Genomic DNA, 22,340 nt, shown 5'->3' with positions numbered 1-22,340 from the left:
TGAGTCGGGTCAACTTCATCTCCAGGGTTACGCCTACATTTGGTGGGTTGATCACCGAAAGACCTTTCACCCTCAGTCTCTTGAAACAGACGCTTGGCTCTCTCCAAGTTGACCGGGGAAATCTTTATAGCCCTATTTGAAGCCGTTTTGAATCCCAATCCGTGGATAGGGGCAGTAGGAACAGCTGTATGCTGTGGCCTGTTGGCCTTAACTTGACCGTTCTGTTGAATACAGTTTCTCTCATTGACAGCTCCTATTGCACCACTAGGTAGTCGTGCCAATGTGCTCTCTGTGTACATGTTGCTCTGTGTGTCAGGGATCTGTTTGACAAGACTGAGGGATAACTTGGCATCAGTTACAGTTCCCTCCATAACATCATCCAAATGTGTGTTTCCCTTCTCTGTAGTTAAAGCTTGAAAAGGAGTAGTCTTGGTGATCCCGGCTTTAAAATCAGGCCATGGTGGACTTTGAGCATCTTTCTCTGAACCGGGAAGAATCGATGTTGATGTAGTCATTTGAGTGACATCTGCCATGGCGGACTGAAACCCGCTGTCACTCATTGTGCTCTCAAGTTTAGAGTTCTTTAGGTAAGTGCTCGGTTCATGTCTTTTGTGATTGATGCCATTACAGTCACGGTGAAGGCTTGTTCCGCTATGACTTGATTTCTGCTTATTTCTTTTCAAGGCTGACAGACAAGCTGATGGGGAGAAGCCATTTCGAGATGTGTCCTCTTCAACTTTGCTCAGTTTACCAGGGTCTGGCATCGGAGTGAAGTCTTGTGCAAAAGCTCTGCAAAGCTGTGAATCGTCATGATCCTGGCCTTTTGCTGGCAGAGAGGGAGCTTGATTTTCTTCAACCACGTTTCCTCGTTTTTGCATCTCATGTCTCCCACCACAGCTTTTCCTCTTGATATTATTACACTGTGACTCATCTGGCGCATTTCCCAGCTGCTTCACATTCAGCTCTTGTCCTGAAAAAAAGCATCATGATTAACATAGATTAATGTAATGAAGATGATTTATTTCCATGTTCACACAGAAATTAAATGATTGCATTATAGCAGTGGTTTACAAGGACCCCCTAACCTGACACACATTAGATCACAGACCCCCATTTGATATGACTTTGTCCCAGGGTCCCTCATCCGGTAAGACTTTTTGCTTTTCGATGTTTTATTACAGAAAGTTTATGAAATTCACGACCAAAATAGCCATAAATTAAATTCTGTCATTGTGTTACTTATGAATGGGATTATAGTGAAAATTGCTGGGTCCCTTGGAAACCCCCTCAAGGACTCCTGGGGGTCCCCGTACCCCACTTTGACAACCACTGCACTGTAGCGTTTCTGAATGAATATGTTTACATTACAAGCATGAGAAAATCAGATTGTGAGGATAATGTGTAAATCTAGAAAAGAATAGCGGAGCATGTTACCAGAGACTGGATCGCCTGTTGATGATTCTGTCTTCTGAGTTGGTGTCTCTTTTCCTTGTACTTGAGGTTTGGACTTCTGAACAGTGTATACAAATCTTCTTTTATTCCTAGTAAACATGTAGTCAGAGTTCTTGAATGATGGGTTAACTAGTTGGCCTGGATCAGTGTCACTTCCCAGATGTTCTGTTGCAACATTGGATTGCGACGGTTTAGCAGCATCATTAACGTTGCAAGACGTATCCATGGCACAGCGTGAAATTTCAGATAAACTCAATGGTGACCACTGCATGACCCCCTTATCTCCAGTTCCCACCTGGCCTCTCGAGCGTGGGGATGAAGGAACTCTGCCAAGTTCCTGATCATCTGTTCTCTGTTCACCTGTTCTTTCACTGGACGCCACATCGTTTGTTGTGAAGCTATTTGGTTCTTTTGTTGAGATGCTTTGCTTCCTTTTGATTCTGTCAGCTTTCACTCTTCGCAATGCTGAACTACTGTTGGTGAAGAATATGGAGAGAACATTTTCAGCCCCATCAAGAACACTTGCCACTGTGCTGCGAATTTCGCCATCCTCAATGGCATCCGGTACAGTCTGCCTCCAGTCGCTGACACTCTGTTTCAGTGAACACTCCTGAGAGTCGTGAGAGTTTCTATCCTGACCAGCCTCAGGGGAATCGACAGCTGTTGAATTCAGAGCAACAATCAATATTATTTCACATTATGCAATCTAACTCCGTCAAACTGTAAATATACTGCAATATACAGTTATCTCAGTCATATTTAGACCTATTGTACCGTATTAAACACTATCAAAATGTAAAGGAATAACACACTCTACCTTGATCAACTGTGGGCCCATTATTTTGAGATGACACTGCTGTAACTCTGGATACGTTTGAAAGAGAGGGGAAAAGCTTCCGCACAAACTACAAAAAAGTAAGAAAGATAAACAGTGAGTTACAGGGGCAATTCAAAGTGGACTCTCTTGTGTAAATATGAGTCCAAATTTAAACTGCTACTGTGATTATTAAGTGCAAGTTTCAACTGTGTACTTGCAGCTAAGTCCAAGCTGACTGACAGTAGGTTGTAAGGGTACATATAGTCAAATTAATCTTTCAGTGCAACATTACTTCTTGCTGTCTCAGGGAATTAACATTTTGGATCGCAGCACGCATGGTGTCATCTATTGAGTCTGACCTGAATCATTGTCACATTTTAAAGCATTAGAGAAGGTGTAGGTACAGGATCGGCTCGCCCTACCAGATGTGCTTGGCTCGGGGTCCACAACTACAGATTAAGTTAAACTCTCACATTTATTTTCGAAAAGGCTCATGTTTATGAGAAATCATCTTGTAACACTTGAATCATGATCATTGAATGTTTGTATGATTCATATTGTTAATGGCTATCATGTCTGATAACATCAGTAGGGTGGCTTGTTAGCTAATCTAAAGTGGTCGGCCATTTTGCCCACATTAATCCCACATGTCCGACGTACAGCCAATCACAAAGCGTGCCCGAGCCGATCTGGTAGGCGAGCTGAAATTGCACCAACACAGGGTTTCCAAACATTTTCAGACCAAGTACCAAACAAAATTCCCCAGGGACCACTTCCACTGTAGATACCAAAATGTTTTCCCACTATAAAGATTTGCTGAGTTAACTATGCAATAGCATCACAAAGGCTAAATAAGAACATAAGGCTACTGGTTTAAAACACACACACACACACACACACACACCACTTTGAAAATGTTTTTCCAACGCCAAAATTTAGGTTAACTTTGTAGCGTTATTTATTTTTGCCACGTTCCTGCTAGCATGGCATGGTTGGTACCAATCGATGCCTTAGGTCTTCTAGTATCATATGATACCAGAAACTTCACTCGGGCTCACGTTAGAGCCTCTGAAAGTGGATTTTCAAAATCGTGATATTTCCTGAATATCGCGATATTTCCGAAAATAGGCCAAAACCCAAGGACCACAGTTTGGGAACAATTGCATCAGAGCATTGGCAGAAGACAAAATTATTTTTTATGATTTCTTTTACTTTTTCAAAAATAAACTTGTGTTTCACTGGCTTGATTCAATATTGAGATGCAGGTGCTGTACTGTACAGCAAGGCCTGAGAATCTATCTACCATACATTCAGTATCATTCTACAAAGTGTAGAAATAAATATACTTAGAAATAAATATACTGTGTGCAGTGTTGTAGTCGAGTCGGACTGGACTCATTTTCAGGACTCATGACTCGACATGGACTTGAGTGTTCATGCATTTGGACTTGGAAGTTGAAGACGAGGACTCAGACTTGTTAATTCCTAAAGACTTTTCCCCCCTCATTATTTGTTTTTGGTAATAGGCCCTAATAATTTTGCATAAGATATTGACAACTATATTAATACCGTCCGTGACATTATTCAATTTCGTGCAAGGGCAGGCACGTGTGTTCACCTACATGTGGATTCACGCTCATGTTCAGTAACTCCGAACTCAGGTACTAATGGGGACTCGACTCTGACTCTTCTTTGGTGACTCCGACTTGGACTCGAACACTGGGGACTCGAGACTCATCTCGGACTGGAGATATACAGTAGTGACTTGACTACAGCACTGACTGTGTGTATGGACTGGACAGAGTACTTACAATAACCTTGTTGTCTGAAAGGCTGTCTGGGAGGAGACTGTCCTCATGTTTAGCTACAACAGTGAGAAAGCACACCAACCAATCAGTCAACAGAATACTCCTATAGAGTACTAAAACAGCCAATAATGTCCACTCAAATGACAAGGTCATAAATTAGGTATGGGCTTACACAAAATCAGGGTGGAGGCCACACCGGGCGGGGTGTTTAGGGAACTGGTCCATGACATGTCAGGATGAATCTGTGCACCAAGACTTTCAGATATATGCTGGGCAAAGTCGGCCTTTTATTATTCAGGAAAATAAAGAGTAACATAACATTAGAGGGTCAACTTGACTGCCATTCCATTTAGAATCATGGTAAACGATTAAATAAAAAATTGCATCGTCGGGGTAAGGGGGGAACTTACTGCAGACTTTTGGGGGGTATCAAGCAGCTCTGTACAGATGACAAAAGCAAACAGATCAACCCCGTGAACATGAAATTCAATATTGACAGAAGAAACACTCTAATGACGAATTTCTAACTTACCAAAACCGTTTTCAGTCTGCATATTTCTGTATGATTTTGCGTCTGACATTCTGAAAAGGACAGACACATCATCAGTGATGTCATTTTGGTCAAGATGATTTTGGTCAATAATGATGCCTCGAATGAATGATGCTAGTATTCATCTGACAATTATTGATAATTACTATATATAACTAATAACTAATATAACTAATAACTATAACTATATATATATATAGAAAAGAAATGCATTTTCTCACAAACAGCAATTAGGGATGGGCATCGAATTTTCGAATAATCGTTGTTATTATCAAGGTCGACTTTTATTATTGAAATTCGAAATTCGAAAAAAAAAAAAAAAAATGTTTTGAGTGAAATGTTGCATTGTCAGTGAAGTAGCGAATCGCTTGGTTTGAGCAAGTAAAACAATTTTTATAAGCATTTTAAGCAAGGTTTATGGAAAAATGAATGGCGGATGAAATCCCATGAAGAGGGAGTGACTTTGGCACCCGTTTGGCACTCAGACCTGAGCCTACTAAATATTTAATGAACCACTCATGATTGTCAAAACTGTTTTTTATTTTCGAAAATGTCAATGTCATGTAACATGTTCTTTACTTCAGTGGTGCAATGCTTGTTTGAGCTAAAAATCCACAGCAGAAGCTTTTTATATTAATTAATAAAGCCTTAGACTTAGAATCAGGGGAGACAATGCAACATTTCACTCACAAAAAAACAAACAATTTTTTTTTTATTTTTTTTCGAATTTCGATTAAAAGTCGACTTTGGCCAGCGAATTTCGAATAGTGTTTTTGCTAGAAATGCCCATCCCTAACAGCAATAGAGTACCGCAGGGATGACATATTTTTGTAGGATTTCCCAGAAATCCCTGCACTTCCTGGTTCTTACGTGTAAAAGTCAATGGGAGTTTTGCATGGGCATTTCGTTTAAATGCATGAAATAAGGTCTGTGGTCACTGGTTAACAAAAGTGTATGAAACAGAAAAGTTTGTGTTCAACAAGATAGTCTTCACAAATGAGGACCACTTTTATGACTTTTGAAGCGTTTTCTCCATCCAATCTTCAACCGCTTATCCAGGATCGTGTTGCGGAGGTAGCAGCTCAAGCAAGGGACCCCAAACTTCCCTTTCCGTGGCCACATTAGCCAGCTCTGACTGGGGGATCCCGAGGGCCAGCGTGGAGATATAATCTCTCTGTAACCCTTCATTTTACAAGTCTCAAACAATGTATGAACTATTTGTAAATATACATGAACACCAAAGCTATTACACAGTAATTGCACCGATAGTTGTTATACAAGATAACATTTTTGCATTCATATGTAGTTACATGCATGGTACCGGACCTGTAAAATGAAGTGAGTCTATTCAGCTGTTCATATGCAGTTACATGGTAATACATATGAACTACAGTTGAATATAATCACATCATTTTACAGGTCCGGTACCATGTAACTACATATGAAGAATGCAAAAATGCTATTGTATAACTATCGGTGCAATTACTGTGTAATAGCAGAATTTGCAAAGTACTGGCTGACATAAGCTTATGCTCTCAAACTCTACTATGAAATTCAGTAAGCCCTGGTGGCACAGTGGTTACGTTGCATGCTTTGCAATCACAAGTTCCGTGGTTTCAATCATCTCAGGGTTTTAGCGACCTGTAAATTGACGTGAATCTATTCAACTGTAGTTCATATGTCTTACCATGTAACTACATTTGAATAGAAATCACTTCATTTTACAGGTCCGGTACCATGTACCATTTGTGAAGATCATCTTGCTGAACACAAACTTCGCTGTTTCATAAACTTTGTGTTAACCACAGACCTTATTTCAAGCCTTTAACCCAAACCCCCAAACAAATATCCAATTGACTTTTACAAGTAAGAGCTGGAAGTGCTGACATCCAGGTCTTCCGGACTTGTTCCTGCGGTACTCTACATTACTATCGCATTACTCTATGACAGCAAAGTCTCAGACTTCTTGTACTCACCCCTCTTTTGATGTCCCAAACAAGCATGGACTCACAACTGTCCATGGCAGTGTTTCTTTTTCTGAGAAGCACCACAGAAAATATTATTCTTGGGTATAAGAAGGCGCTTCAATGTGCATAATATACCAAGGCTATTTCTTTTGGCAACTGGGTCCAAATCATATCCAGTCTGCCATGCTCTCATTTACCACAAGTTAATGGTAGGGCCATATGATTTCAGCAAAACGGAAAAAACGGACGGAAACATGGAATTTGGTAATAAAAATGGAATCAACTGTAAAAAAAAAAAAAAATGCAGAATTTTCCATAATTTGGCTGAAATTGTTTTCGATTGGGGTGTTTCAGCCTTGCGTGGGGCCCTTAATGCACCTCACAACTTAGTTTTCACCTTGAGAAATGGAGACGGAATTTGAGGGGAAAACGGATTTCATATGGCTCTAGTTAATGGAAACATGTCAGAAATCTTAATCTGAGAATATTCTTTTCACCAACAGTAAACCCTTTATGAAATGTTACCTTGTTCCGTGGAGAAGAACTGCTCATCCTCCGTTTCAGGTGACACAACTACTCTACTGCGTCTAAAAACCTTAGGGGTTGAAAACAGCTGGCTCTCCACTGCACTTTTATCAAATGGCGTTTTGAAACCCCCATCTTGGTTAACGGTGCTCAAATGATCTTGCTCAGAAACATTTCCCTCATCATCAGCTTTGACTGTCAATGCATCAAACCAGTTGGGGTCCAGCGGTCCCAGCTCTGCATTGAAAAATAAAGAAATTGGACATATTACCTTGTCAACCTTAGGTGGTGGTTTGGTGTTTATGCAGGTAGATAGAAAGCGTATAGTGACACAATAGGTTATCCATCTTACCTTCCCATACTTCATCTTTGAATGTGTTGTACAGGCTGTTTGAAGGTGAATCCATTCCATTCATTAAGTAATATCTAAAGTTGGCTAGGTGACACACCTGCAGAGATAGCGTTCAACAAAATAGCGTTATAATTTGAAAGTAGATATTGTTCAAGCGTAACATTACTAGCTGCTGTTGGCTATTATTATTGGCAGAAGGCAGTCAAAGACGATGGGATTTCAGTAATGGAAGATCTACGCTCTCTGATTCTGACCACAGGTTACAGGTTAGCTAACGCTAACGATAGCGTGAACGTCAGCCAATGTATCGCTGCAGGCGATTAGCGTTAAGTAACGCTAGTCCCTAACGTTAGCTGGTTCCCAATAATTAGAAAACACAGCAATTTAGATATTTAACTTACTGGGTCTCCCCGCCGTAACATGTTTACCAAGCGAACAAGCCCGAAAAAGACAACTTTGACATAGCGTTAACCACAGTAACTTTGACATACCTTACCATGGTTGCGTAGGGGGATGATGTATTTCATGCCGCGATTTGCTAAATTCCTGACAAAATAAAGTGTGAAAAGAATGATACTGTATTTGCGTTTGTACGTATAACTACTTGAAACTGAAGTGAACCAACTCAGCAGCTCACGAATGACTGAGTCTCGCGTTGAGGCTACTTACGAGTGAGCTATGCTAGTATCTGGAGCAAAGGCTAGTGCCAGGCTGCCAGCTAAAAACAAACCTCCCGCCCCGTGCGCGCACCCATCCACCGGAGGCGATATGTTTTTCGGAGTTGGACTTCAAAATAAAAGTCACACTTTTTCCCAGTATTAAAAAGACAAGTTTCACTGCCAAAGTCAATGAATACTCGCGTTAAAATAGTAATCTCAATATCAGTAAAAAATAATCATAACGGAGCACGTAATGTAATCCACATTCTGTTTTTGTTTTATTTTTATTTTTTGCAGATTTTTATTTTTGGTCATCCAAACACTATGTACAATACCCTCTATTTCATATAATCAAAAACAATAGACATAACATATTTTACATAGATCTTGACCAAAAAAAGGTATGGGCTGAAGCTAAAAGCTTATTTTGCCCACCCTATTCACAGCACATGACAAAGAAAGAAAAACAAGTGTGAATCTTTATAAGAAAAGAAAACAAAAAAGGAGAAAAACAAAGAAGAACATGCTTCCTGCTCATACTTTATAATGCATATTTAATAGTTGTACATGATTTATTTTATTTTATTTTTGTTTATTTTTTTAATTGTCTTTGTTGTTTGTTAATTTTTTTATTTCATTTTTATTTGTTTTTTTTATTTTTATTTGTTTTCATTTTTTTCTATCTTTTTTTCTTGCTTCATGATCCATAAATAATGACAATACATGATTAGTCTGCTTCATGATCCATAATGACAATAATACATGATTACTCTGCTTCATGATCCATCAATGACAATAATACATGATTAGTCTTCTTCATGATCCATAAATAATAACAATAATACATGATTAATCTGCTTCATGATCCATAATAATGACAATAATACATGATTAGTCTGCTTCATGATCCATAATGACAATAATACATGATTACTCTGCTTCATGATCCATCAATGACAATAATACATGATTAGTCTTCTTCATGATCCATAAATAATAACAATAATACATGATTAATCTGCTTCATGATCCATAATAATGACAATAATACATGATTAGTCTGCTTCATGATCCACAAATAATGACAATAATACATGATTAGTCTACCTCTCTATACCTACTTATCGTCTTGTTTTTAATTTATTTTTAAATTTGTACATGTTGATATCTATCTTCAAGATAACTTTTTAACCAGGAATGTGCTACCCCTCTAATACCATAATATTCCAGTTTTGTCAGTAATGTTTCATGATGAATCGTGTCGAAAGCCTTTTTAAGGTCTATGAACACACCAGCTGTATATTCCTTATTATCAATGGCAGGTCTGGTCTCAAACACATCATCATCATCATCATCATTTTATTGTCAGACACAAGGTCCAATAAAAAACACACAATACATATAAAACAGGAAAACAACACAATATACACTAGCAACTCAACAAAACTACAATAAGGCACTGTACCAATGTTTCCAGATGGAAGACAGGTATCTATAGCGTCACTGAGATTAGGCTGAGCCAGCAACATGAGCATATTCTGAGAGACATTCAGACGACAGATAAATTTATACATCAGGTTTCTCAAATGGCTCACTATATACTATTCATGTAGACCTGCACTGCTGCTTGATGCAGGATAGGGCATGCATGCAGAATTGCTAGACTCTATGCACAAATTAGCCTCAACGCGAGACTCATCAGTCATGGCCTTCCTATCAAGATTACAATGAACCAACATGCTCCACAGACAAGGGACTGCAGGGTTGGGGCTTCATTGTGTTGACCCGTTTTCAGCAAAACAACTGTGGCTCAAAACGCCACCTCGTGGATGCCAAGTAAACCAATATGTAAATATACATAGGCCTACATACATCAGACATACATACATATATATAAGCCACCTGGCAACAATATTTTACACTCCAACTTCGAGGCCTTTTCTACAGCCCTAGAAAGCTTCACGTCAAGATTATTATAATATGATGAATAATTCATACTACTGATACTGATGGTGGTTAGTATTTATTATACAGTATAAACAACTATTTTCGTTGCACAGACCACACAATGAAACCATTTAACAAAATTAATGTAGTTTTTATTCTTTATTGTTACAGAAGTGTACAGAACACCAAAGTACAGTACATTTCAAAGGCAGTAGTATTTACAAGGTGAAAGGCTACATCAACAGTTCCTATGGAAGCTTTACAAATATGTATTTCTTTCAGTCTACATGCAACTCAAATTGTAAATTTAATTCATAAAAATACAATCTTATAAGTCTGAGCAAAGCCCCCATTGCACTATGTACAATTTTTCAGTTAAAATAGTTTATTATATTATATGTTCATAAATATGACTATTACCGGTACATTTATAGTACATACAATTTGCATGCTTGGCAGTTTTAACAGATGGAACAAAACATTTGTTTTCTATAAAACTAGTCAGTTAAAAGCATGTTTATCTTTTGCAAATAATATAAATAATTTGTCTATTTGCTAAAAGCTGCACAGTAAAAAGATACAGTAAAATATTTTAAGTAGGCTAACAGATAGCCCACACAGCGGCATCTAAGTTTATGAGACATTACAGTAGTTTTGCAGCATGTCAGAGTTGATGAATGTGTACAATATTATGTAGATCGGTATCAATAATTCCATCCATGATGGTCGTCAGGTTGAAGTTCACACACTCAAGCACGCACACCCACACACATACAGATGTACACGCACACTACTTTAACTCAGCAATGAAGCCTCCCTTTTTCTATACTAAGAATTTTCACGTGAGTAAAAATCTATGAAATTCAAATACATTCTTTCAGGATACAGTAAAAGTCTTCCACTTCCGTGAAGCATTGCACGTTTTCCCTTGAAAATTAAAACAACATAACTGAAGGAGAATCACTTAGCTTTGGTATGTCATTTGTTAAATGTGAAAGTCGTTGACCTCAGTAGCAAGTGGTCGCTTTGTGACATTATCTACAGTATTTTTAGTGCAATAAATGCCTACGTTTCCTTACTATAGCAAAGTCTCTCATCTCGCTCGACCCAACAGTATTGCTGCACATCTGAAGATCTGAACACATGACATTCTGATGTGTCTTTACTCTGAGCAGGTACAGAAAGTGAAGTGATATGTTCAGCAGCAACCCCGACCAGGACCACAGGCTGTGCGTGGGGCAGGGTGCTGACAGGCTGCTGTGCAGGGACTGAGACTGCCATCACAGACTTGAGCCCGAAACACTGGAATCTGGGAGGAAAGTTGTAATGGCTCGGTAGCCCCGGGCTCGGCGGATCATGTCCCGAATCTCTCCGTTGAGTTCCATCAGCTTGATGCAGCTCTCTGTAAGGTCCTGCTTTGAGCCCACCAGAGCAAAAGTTCCCGTCTGACCCAAGGTTTGATTTTTAATCTTTATTCGAAATCGGAGCGTTTTCATTGTGTTCTGAATGGGAGCAGACAGCTATAAAATTCCTGCTCACTTGACACTGTACATACATGTCCAAAACAGAAAAATTGACACCCATCCAGCCTCAAGATGACTTCGCTATGATAGCTGGGCTATGTTTCTACATGGATCAAGTGAGTTTGCCCTGGAACAATTGACTTTAGATTTTTAATCTTTATTCGAAATCGGAGCGTTTTCATTGTGTTCTGACTGATTGGAGCAAGCTTAATATAATAATATAGAAGTAGTTAGTACTACAATACCAAAGGATATATAGATCTAAATGGAATATAACCTTTTCCATGTGTATTGTTATTCAATTTGTGTGATATCACTTAAATTTGTGTATTTTATCGAGTTTGAATGATCGCTTTTATTCTGAAAAATCCTGACCGGAAGTAAGAAATTCCTGCTCAGAAATTCCTGCTCATTTGACACTGGCGAGTGAAAAGTGGTTTGCAGTTTAGAAACTTCTCTTCTCTGACGGCCTGAAACCGTTCACTCTGACCGCGCTTTAGGCTCTCCTCCCCGGTGTCCTGAGCAGCTTGACCCGCTCAAACTGACGCCGAGCTCCTGGACGCATTTCCCCCTCCTGCCTGCCTCTGCCCTAAAACTGTTCTCCAGGCTGCCTCTGTCCTGCCTGTTCTGCTGGCAAATGTCTCGTCAGTGAGCAGAGTCTCACACAGAATGACAACATGAGATTGCTTTGGACCCTGCTGCTCCTGGTACTCCGCTCTCACATGGGATGTGGACACAGCGGTGAGTGGACAAAATGTTTTCTCAAACAGATTAATTCCAACTCCGATAGACTAACGTTAGGAGGAGTCGTGTGTTTATTTTTTATTTGACCTTTATTTATACAGGGGTGGCCCTTGAGAGCAAGCTCTCATTATAAGGGTGCCCTGTTACAGTAAAACATTGAGCCTATAAAAGTTACAAAATTACAGACAGACAGGAAAGAGCCAAAGAATCAAAACAGATTATAAAAGCACATCACGTAATAAAACGAGCACTCCCTGTGTGCAGGGTACCCTCTAGTGTTACCCTCAGGCTCTTCTAAATTTCGTGTTAACACTACAGTTGGAAGAGCCCTCTCATCGACCATAGGATTTTCGTTAGACAATCTGTGTTGGGCATTAAACTCAGCTTATTTCTGCACTTTGAAGTCACAGGTAGGGTCGGGTGGGGCAAACTAATTATATCGGAAGCCTAGTTGCCCAAAAAAAGTGAGCGGTGGTGGTCTGTTCCAGGCAACTCTGTGATTCTCGTCAAACTTTGTCTTCCAAAAAGAACAACAGCTCACTTTTTTCCGCAACTAGGCTTCCGATATTATTAGTTTGCCCCACCCGCCCCTACCTGTGACTTCAAAGTGCAGAAATAAGGTGAGTTTAATGCCCAACACAGATTGTCTAACGAAAATCCTATGGTCGATGAGAGGGCTCTTACTACTGCAGTGTTGACACGAAATTTAGAAGAGCCTGAGGGTAACCTCTAGTGTAGGGGTACCCTGGCCTGCACGGGGAGTTCGCTTTATCGACAATGAAGGGACCAATTGCTCCAATTTTAGAGTGTCCAAACAAGGGAGATGTGGACTTTGGGAGGACCAGGGACTAAGCCGAACCCTGTGGTTCCGGCGTGAGGTGGAGAGGGTGGACAGCTACAAATACCTGGGCGTCCACCTGGACAAACAACACAGAGGCTGTATACAAGAAGGGACAGAGCAGACTCTACTTTTTGAGGAAGCTCACATCCGATGTATGCAGCAAGATGTTGCATATCTTTTACCAGTCTGTTGTGGCAAGTGCAATCCTCTTTGCAGCCACCTGTTGGGGGGCAGCAGCATCAGAGCGACTCTACATGAGTCACTTAGGGCAGAAAAGATCCGATTGTTTGGGGCCACTTGTGCCTGCTGTGTGAACGTAGCCGCCCTTAGGCTACGTTCACACAGCAGACCTTAGTGCTCGAATCAGTGGCCCATATCAGACTCCAGTGTGAACAGATTGCTGACCTGAAGTAACCTGCATGCACAGAAGAACAACAATAACGTCACACGCAGCACACTGCTGTTCTATGTAAACCCAGAAGAAGAAGACATGGCAGTAGCTGACGATGTTGTTTCATCTGTTGTTTTACGGTTTAATTTAGAAGTTATTGTGCAGTGGAAGCCAGATGATGGCGAGGAGGAGGAGAAAGAGAAAGAGAGCCAACATTTGAATGGTGGCTTTCTGTGGAGCAATAGCTGCTACTTCTTGCTAATACTTATGAGGTCTAAAACCTCACTGTCCCTCCACTGATTAGCTCCTTTGCAGCTGTCCTCCATGTTTGTAATCACAATCTGCCTGCTTGATCCTCCCTCCTCCCGCCAGCGCAGAATAGTGACGACTGTTGCTCTGGAATGACGTAAAAGTCACATTGAAGTCTGATATGGGCCAGATGTCTGCTCACACCGAAGTCACATTCCAAAACATCAGATTCGAATCTGATGTTTTTCCACATTTGAAAGTAGCCCAGGTTGTCTTTAAAAAAGTCACTTTCAATGTGACTTGTTCTGTTCACACGGTCATGAAAAAGACTGACCAGTCACTTCAGATTGGAGCACTAAGGTTTGCTGTGTGAACATAGCCTGTGTGAACAGTACAAGTACATCGGTCAGGGAGGGAGAGAGAGAGACAGAGAGAGAGATGCAGATTGAAACATCAGAGTTTTTCTGTTGAGAATCAACAGAGCAGCTGAACCTGAGGCGTGATCATGATCTCGTGAATCCAGCTGCCAACTAAGAGGAAGTGTGAAATTAGTGTAATGTTACTTTTGGCTTCATTCATCCATTCACTACATTTACATTACATTACATTACGTCATTTGGCAGACGCTTTTATCCAAAGCGACTTACAATAACACATTTTTGTCAGCAATAGAGCAATCAACTATGGAGCACAGTCTATGACAACTACAACTTCTGAAGGAACAGTGGTACAAGTTTAGTTTAGTTTAGTTTTTTTTTTTTTTAGAAAGAGAGAGAAAGAAGTTAGATCAAGAAGGGCCCAGATGGAGCCTGAAAAGTTGAGTCTTTAGTCTTTTCTGAAAGATCGGCAGTGATTCGGCCATCCTGACCGAAAGTGGAAGCTCGTTCCACCATTGAGGTGCCAGGGACGAGAAGAGCATTCACTCACCCATCCTCTACATCTGTCCATTTAGCTAAACGAGCCAGCTTGCTACTAACGTTGTCTTTTTTTCTTATTCTTACCAGCATCATCTCATCTGGTCCATTTCACGAGCTCGCTGCTGAAAAGTTTGGCGTTTCGACTTTTGCGCATATCCAAAAACCTGTTGATATCCAAGTCTTTCATAGGCTAGGTTAGGTGTGTTTCTCATGCATCTCTGGGTAGCACACATCTCACTGCAAACAGGCAAGCTGCACGTGTGTCGGACAATCACCATTGCATATTCCGAATGCGCTGTATACATGTCCAAAGAATGCTCCTTTTTCTCCCGGAATAATAGTGGAATATTAATGTGTAGCCTATGTAATTAAACTTACTCAGTGTTTGGTTGACAACCCTGAAGAACATGAGGCCTACTTTATGAATAGAAAATATTTTACAGTTTTTACGGTCTCAGTGTGTCCACAAGTTTTATCAATGACAAATCTCCCCCTGTGTCCTGATGGCAGGCAGTTCCTCCAGTAATCCTTTCTGGAAGCAGACATTTTTCAAGGTTATGTTTTGTTATGCTGAAATTGTTCTTGAGAGAAGAACCCGATGAGCAATCCAAAAGTTGGAAATGTCAGCAGAAATATTAGGGCTGATATCATCCTATAATTAGGTCTATTTATTGTCTTTGTCTTTTATTGTTATTGTTTTATTGCGCTCATAGCTGATTAGATAAATCCTGGGTTGACAGAGCCAGTGGATAACAAGCTACATGAGACTGGTTCTCAGTCTGACTCGGCAGAATTCAGTTTATTTCTCAGACTCAAATCTTCCCAGCAATGCCATTGGCTGCTAGAATGTAAACAACAATTTAAAAACTTGCCATTTTTGCCAGTTCATTCAATTTCCCTGCAAAATTTTGAGCAAAACCCGCTGCAAAATCTGCATTTTTGATTGCGACAATCACAAAGAAAATGCTGTGAAATCCTGGAGGGAGTGCCTGTTACTATTATTACTAGGGCAGCAACTAATGATTATGACTTTGTTGATTGTTTATTTCTCCAGAGAAGGTGTCTCCAGGTGTGTGGTTCACCAGGCACCCTGTGAACCAGACAGTGTCCCAGGGGAAGGCAGTGCGGCTGGGCTGTGCCGTGAGCGGCCTGGCCGAGCCCGACATCGTCTGGAGGAAAGACGGACACAGACTCTACTCCACCGACCAGATGTTCATCGCCCAGGGGGAGACACACTGGGAGACCTACCACAGGTACACACACACACACACACACACACACACACACACACACACACAGGACACATGGACTTTTTCTTGACGGACAATCACCACAAATCAGAGGCATTTGATGTCCCCCCCTGAATATCCAAATCATTACTACCGAATATCCGGAGCCCAAAACATAGTATTCGGGCCACACACACACACACACACGCACACACGCACACACACACACACACACACACACACACACACACACACACACACACACACACACACACACACACACACACACACACACACACGCATGCATGCACACACACACACACACACCTCAGAGCCTCAGCTGACTGTGGATCTATGTGACAGGCATTTGTACACAGCCAATGAAAACGCAGAATCACCTCAGACTGGATCAAACATGCACAGGTGGAATGCGGGCCGTGCGGTGACATCATCTCCTGGCACCAAGCATCAGCCAATAAGAGCATCAGTGATAATCCTCCTCTGCTCCGTCACCTCAGGCTCAGAGGGTTCCTGTTTGTTTCAGTATGTATCAGTAAGCAGCAGAAAGGCTGTGAGGAATGTAGGCTGCTGCCTGCACGCAAACATGTCCTACCTAACCTCCTATCTCACCTCCTTTTTCCTACCTAGCCTCCTACCTGACCTCCTAGCTCCTACAGCTCCTAGTTGCTAGCTCACCTCTTCGTTCCTACTTCAACTCCTAGCTCCTACCTGACCTCCTAGCTAGTGTTGTCTTGTCACGATACCAAAATTATGAGTTCGATACAATACCTGCCTAAATATCTCGATACCGATACTGAAACGATACCACGGCAAAAACCTAAAACATCAGGAAAAGTGGTGGAATAATAGAGAGTGACAAAACATGCAACTTCGAAGTTACTTCCTAGGCCATGTGGCGCATGCTGTGTGCGGTCATCAGTACGGATGGGCGCCACGGTAGCAGATGGAGGTGCGGGGGCCACCCGAGCAGGAGGTGCAGGGGGCACCGGGGCTGGAGCCGGGGGGCCACCGGGACTGGCGGTGCGGTGGGCATCGGGACTGGATCCAGGGGCGCCACCGGGACTGGCGGTGTGGGGGGCACTGGGACTGGCAGTGTGGGGGCACCGGGGCTGGAGCCAGGGGTCCACTGGGACTGGCGGTGCGGGGGGCACCGGGACTGGAGCCAGGGGGGCCACCGGGACTGGTGGTGCGGGGACCACCAGGACTCGCGGTGCGGGGGGCACCGGGACTAGAACTGGGGGGGCACCTGGACTGGCAGTGTGGGGGCCACCAGAACTGGAGCCAGGGGGGCCACCAGGACTAGCGGTGCGGGGGGCACCGGGACTGGCAGTGCGGGGGTCACTGGGACTGGAGCCAGGGGGGCACCAGGATTGCCGGTGCGGGGGGCACTGGGACTAGAACTGATGAGGGGCACCTGAACTGGAGGTGCGGGGGGCACCAGAAGCTGAGGAGGCACAGGGAGCACCAGAAGCTGAGGAGGCACAGGGACTACCTGGACTGGGTGAGGTACAGGGAGCGCCTGGACTGGGTGAGGCACAGGGAGTGCCTGGACTGGGTGAGGTACAGGGAGTACCTGGAGTGGTTGAGGCACAGGGAGTACCTGGAGTGGGTGAGGCACAGGGAGCGCCTGGACTGGGTGAGGCACAGGGAGTGCCTGGACTAGGTAAGGCACAGGGAGCGCCTGGACTGGGTGAGGTACAGGGAGCGCCTGGACTGAAGGAGGCATGGTTCTTCTTGAGTAGAGGCGCCTCTCAAATGCGTCAAGCCTCCTGCTAACCTGCATCAACAGCAGGTGTTTGATGTCCTTGTTATATGGTGCAGGTTGGCCAGGCTGCCGTTCAGGTGTGGGCCACACTGTCTGAGGGTGGTAGTGTAGTGGAGGAGGGGGGTGAAAGGCCTGGCTTAGGGGAGCCGGTTGGAAGGCTTTGTAGTGTTCATACTGGTGGAGGTATGATGGCACCACCCTGGTCCATGCCCCCCTCCTCGCTCCCTCCTCTTGGTGGTTCCTCTGAGCCATTCCCACTTGCTGAGGCTCATCCGACTCGAAGGACCATATTGAAACTGCTAGTGGTGTTGGTTGCCTCAGCAAGTGGGGCATCGGTAAGAATGAGGACTCAAATGCAAGAGTTTTTATTTAACCAGATCCCTTAATTGTTATTGGCCGCTTGTGTAACGGCGTTGTGTAGGTGGTACTTGCAGCAACCCATGTTAACTCATTCACCGCCAAAGATGTCTTTGACGTGTTATCAGAAATAGCCCTCCCCGCCAATGACGTGTTTGACGTGTTTTTGTTTTTATGAGTGCAGCGCATAGTTGAAACTAGGGATGCACCGATTGCCATTTTCTTGGCCGATTCCGATTTCCGATTTTTGAATAGTCTGACTTGCCGATACCGATTTTTGCCAATTCCGATTTTTTTTTCTAAAAACAACAATTGACAGCTTACACAAACGTTTTTGTAACTTTGTTTGAAAATTAAGATTCATAGAACAATTCTTACATCTAATGGGGATCCAAATAAACAAATAAACAATTCTTATCATTTGCATGAAGTAGGACCATCTCACTCAAACACATCTCAAAATAAAAGTGTTCCAGGTTAGGCTACTGGACAGAGCTTTTTTGTGCAAATACAATGAATACAAAAATTAAATTAAATCCAATAGCCTATATGCCACAGCTATCATGCATTTACTTTTCCAAAAGAAAACAGGTGCAACAGAACATCAAAATGATCCATGGACAAGGAGTTTATAGACTGGCTCCAGACCAGTCCTCTTGAGTAGAGGGGAAATGAGTTTATGAGTTACAGTAACGATCTTCAGTCTGAATATCAGGCGGAGTTTACACACAGTCCGAAGTTTGGTATGCGTATTTTTATCTGCCATCCGAAAAAATATCATCACGCACAGAAAACGTTGCACACTTGTGAGTCCGATGCATTTTTATTATTATGTCCGTCGTTCTCATGTCGTTCTATTTGCAATACGAAACAAATAGTCTCTCCTGTATCCACCACGTTGCAACATGAGTGACAGGCTGAGGCAGCAGCGCTGATGTGGAATGGAGAATGCAGGTCGGGGAATGGTTATCATACTGGACACAATGCTCGCGTTCACCTCGCCAAGCCGGCTGTGCGCGGTGGCGGGTTGCTGGAGCACCGCTTCCCGGGGAGAGAGAGCAGAGAGAGAGGGGCCAGTGAGGTGAAGCGAGCCGCTCAGACTGGACTCCAGCCGAGCGGGACTCGGCCGCATCTCTGCCTCCACGGCTTATTTTCGACTTGCATGTGTGACAAACTGCGAGGTTTGTCTACTTCACTGACGGTGAAAAAAATCCACAACGAGGAAGGTATGCTGGCGTGTGTGGTGTGGTGGCTGGGTGCCTGTCTCAGTGCTTTGGGGTGCGCGCACGTCATGTGAAAATCGGCTCACAGAATCGGCTATTTAGAGTGACCGGCGCAGATCACCGATCGAGGCCGATCACGTGAAAATCGGCCATTTCCGGTCACGTGCCGATCGATCGGTGCATCCCTAGTTGAAACACTTACCCAGCCTGTGACATAGTTTCAGGTCCCTAACCTCAAAGTCAAGCCGACAGCACGTTATCAAACACATACCGCAGCTGTTGTTTGAAATTAGGAAGAAGGTGGAAAGGAGGAGAAACGCGCTTCCTTGTTGCAGAGGAGAAACGCCATTGAAATGCCCCCTCGCCGCGCTGCAGAGCTGATCGACTTGCTGCAGAGCAGCGGACATCGAAACCGCGGTAGTCAAACCCGTGACCAACATGATCGATCCTGGTCCCTGGACCGCGTTCCTATGTGCCAGCCCGAAAGAGACGAGACGGAGTCACAACTGTGTGGAGGAGAACAGCTGCAGCCTCGCCACAGAAATGGCTTTCACACAGAGTCAAGCAGCAGAGCAGCACAGCCACTTTCCTGGCGAGGAAGACTGGACTGCCTAGTCAAACCCGTGACGAACTTGATCGATCCGGTTCCAGCAGCGCCTGGTCCCAAAGCCAAGCCGGACCCGTTCCGGTGTCGTGTCCATGGACTGTATATAGTCGTGTCGCAGCATTCGTCCCAGCCCGAACGAGAGGAGGAAAACGAGCAGAGGAGGCAAAACGCTGATGGGGAAGGAGGGGGAAGGAGGTGGGGTGAAGGAGGTGCGATCTAGCAGCAGCTGTGGACAGAACTCTCTCTCTCTGTGTGTGTGTGTGTGTGTGTGTGTGTGTGTGTGTGTGTGTGTGTGTCTGTGTCTGTGTCTGTCTGTCTGTCTGTCTGTCTGTCTGCACACTCACTCACACTGAGCAAACTGTATTGTTGGATGTAAAAAAAGCACTTCATATATATATATATATATATATATATATATAATTTTTTTTTTTTTTGTCATTTGTGTCATAATGAATAATATTTACATGTCTGATGTCAATACAGTTCAAAATAAAAGAATTGAGAGCGAGTTCTGCCTGAGATTGTGTGCTGTACATAAATGCTATTTTCTGCAATTTCTTTTCTCAGAGAGACCTTTTGGGTGAAAACAGGGTGTATATAAATGGCTATAAGTAGAGTACAGAACATGCTAAAAGCTCACTTTTTTTTTCCTGGTGAACCCAGAGACGTACATCTTCATTTTGAGGTATTGCAAATCACTCTGGTGCTAATAGATAATTTACTGTGGGTCTTGAAAGATGACCAACAATTATGAAAATCTTTGGCCTGTGCTAAATATTGGCAGTCCTAAACTGGCGGTGAATGAGTTAAGGGCTTGCCCAGGGGTGGGATACGAACCACCGACCTTCGGCTTGGGAGTCTGACATGTTGTTAACCGCAACACCAAGAGAGCTAGCTCCCTTGGCGTAGCTGATTAACATGCCTTTATACTGGGGAGTGAGTTTAACCAATCCACTCGCTACCCCTCGGGACTCACGAGGAATCCGCGCTGATTCACCTCGGTTACACTTGGCACATGTAGACAGATGGTCAAGGCAGATGCTACAGATGAATAGAGGCAGATGTACAAGGCAGATGTAGGCTACAAGGCAGATGATTTTGCCTAAACACAAACGAGGTATTAACAAAGGAATCAAACAAACAAGGGAAAACAACTTTAACTATCAAAGTAATATAATCAAATAAATAGTCATGAAATACAGAAAAGTAAATAACTATAACAAACTGACACTTCAAATAATACGTCTGCAAATGGACAAACACCAAGGGAATGAGACACTGCAGTCCGGGGCACACTGAGCTTCCCCTGATCAACGGCCCTTTAATTGGGCCTCTGCGACTGGCAGAGGCCCCCAATCAGGGCCCCAGGTGTGGCTGGTGAGGTGAGGCTGTCAGGAGGACTGAGCTAGTGGGGGGATTTTGTACAGTCATTTTGAAGACTATAAACAGAAGTAGTTGTGTTCATTGTCATTTACTTGATGCTGTGTGTGCCCGGAGGGGAAATAAACCTGGTCATAAAATGGTCAAATGGAGAGAAAATACTATGTTTTCAAAAGTACCTGTGTACGTGTGGACTACCTTTACTACCTTTGTAACCCTTTGTTTGTGGTTGCAGTGTGAAGTCGGTCCAGCAGCAGGATGCGGGGCAGTACTGGTGCGAGGTGGAGTTCCACGGCCTCACGTTCTCCTCCCAACCAGCCTGGATCACAGTGGAAGGTATGAACCAGCCCCCAGGAACAGCTCTGGGGTCTCCTCTATCAAACCTTGCATAGAATCCCTACTAAAACCATGACTAACCTGCCCAGTGACCATCTCCTCAATCCAATCCGTGTTTCACCACCCAGTATCGTCCTGCAAAGGTATCCCACACAGACGTAGTGATGTAAAAAACAAAATGACCAAACGGTTCAAAAGTAAACAAGACAGTTTACGGAAATAATCTACGCCAAGCCAACCCTGACCCATCTTTAAGTCCAGTGCCCCCAGTGGTTTAGTGGCGAAGAGAAATCACTGAGAAGTGCACACATACGCACCTTATCCCACACAAATTATATTCCAAAGCCGAAATGCCAGACCACCGTCCAACTGAAGTCCTCTGTTGTGACAAGCAGAGATAATGGTTCTTTGCCGTGAATGCGTTTGGAAAAGATATGTAGGCCTAACCTATGGGCCTGTATTTCGTTGTAAAAAGAATATGTTTTGAATGATGTGTCAATAAAGTCTGTTTTTCCCCCGTTCACACCTCCCCTCCTCAAGTCATTGAATATTTTAGAACGCTGGAACAATCATAGTCTACCAACCAACAATGGATTTTTTTTTAACTCTGTGATTAATTATTTAAATCCATTAATGGTCATTTACGGTATTTGTAGCGAAGCTTGTTGGCTCGCTGGGGG

General features: G+C 43.1%; 1 protein-coding gene across 1 annotated transcript in view; it reads left to right on the top strand.

Annotated features, from left to right (window-relative positions):
• Window positions 1–12,263: 12,263 nt before the first annotated feature.
• Window positions 12,264–22,340, top strand: part of tyro3 (TYRO3 protein tyrosine kinase) — a 68,884-nt gene continuing 58,807 nt past the window's right edge. The window contains exons 1-3 of the mRNA XM_083633290.1: window positions 12,264–12,341; window positions 15,797–15,995; window positions 21,560–21,660. Coding sequence (XP_083489416.1) covers window positions 12,278–12,341; window positions 15,797–15,995; window positions 21,560–21,660 — 364 coding nt within the window. The 5' untranslated portion in view covers window positions 12,264–12,277. The remainder of the gene's footprint in view (window positions 12,342–15,796; window positions 15,996–21,559; window positions 21,661–22,340) is intronic.

Source organism: Poromitra crassiceps (assembly GCF_964638095.1).
Source record: "Poromitra crassiceps genome assembly, chromosome: 3".
In the NCBI taxonomy this organism is placed as follows: domain Eukaryota; kingdom Metazoa; phylum Chordata; class Actinopteri; order Beryciformes; family Melamphaidae; genus Poromitra; species Poromitra crassiceps.
Note: the sequence above shows the minus strand (reverse complement) of the source record. Positions and strands in the feature narration are given on the sequence as shown.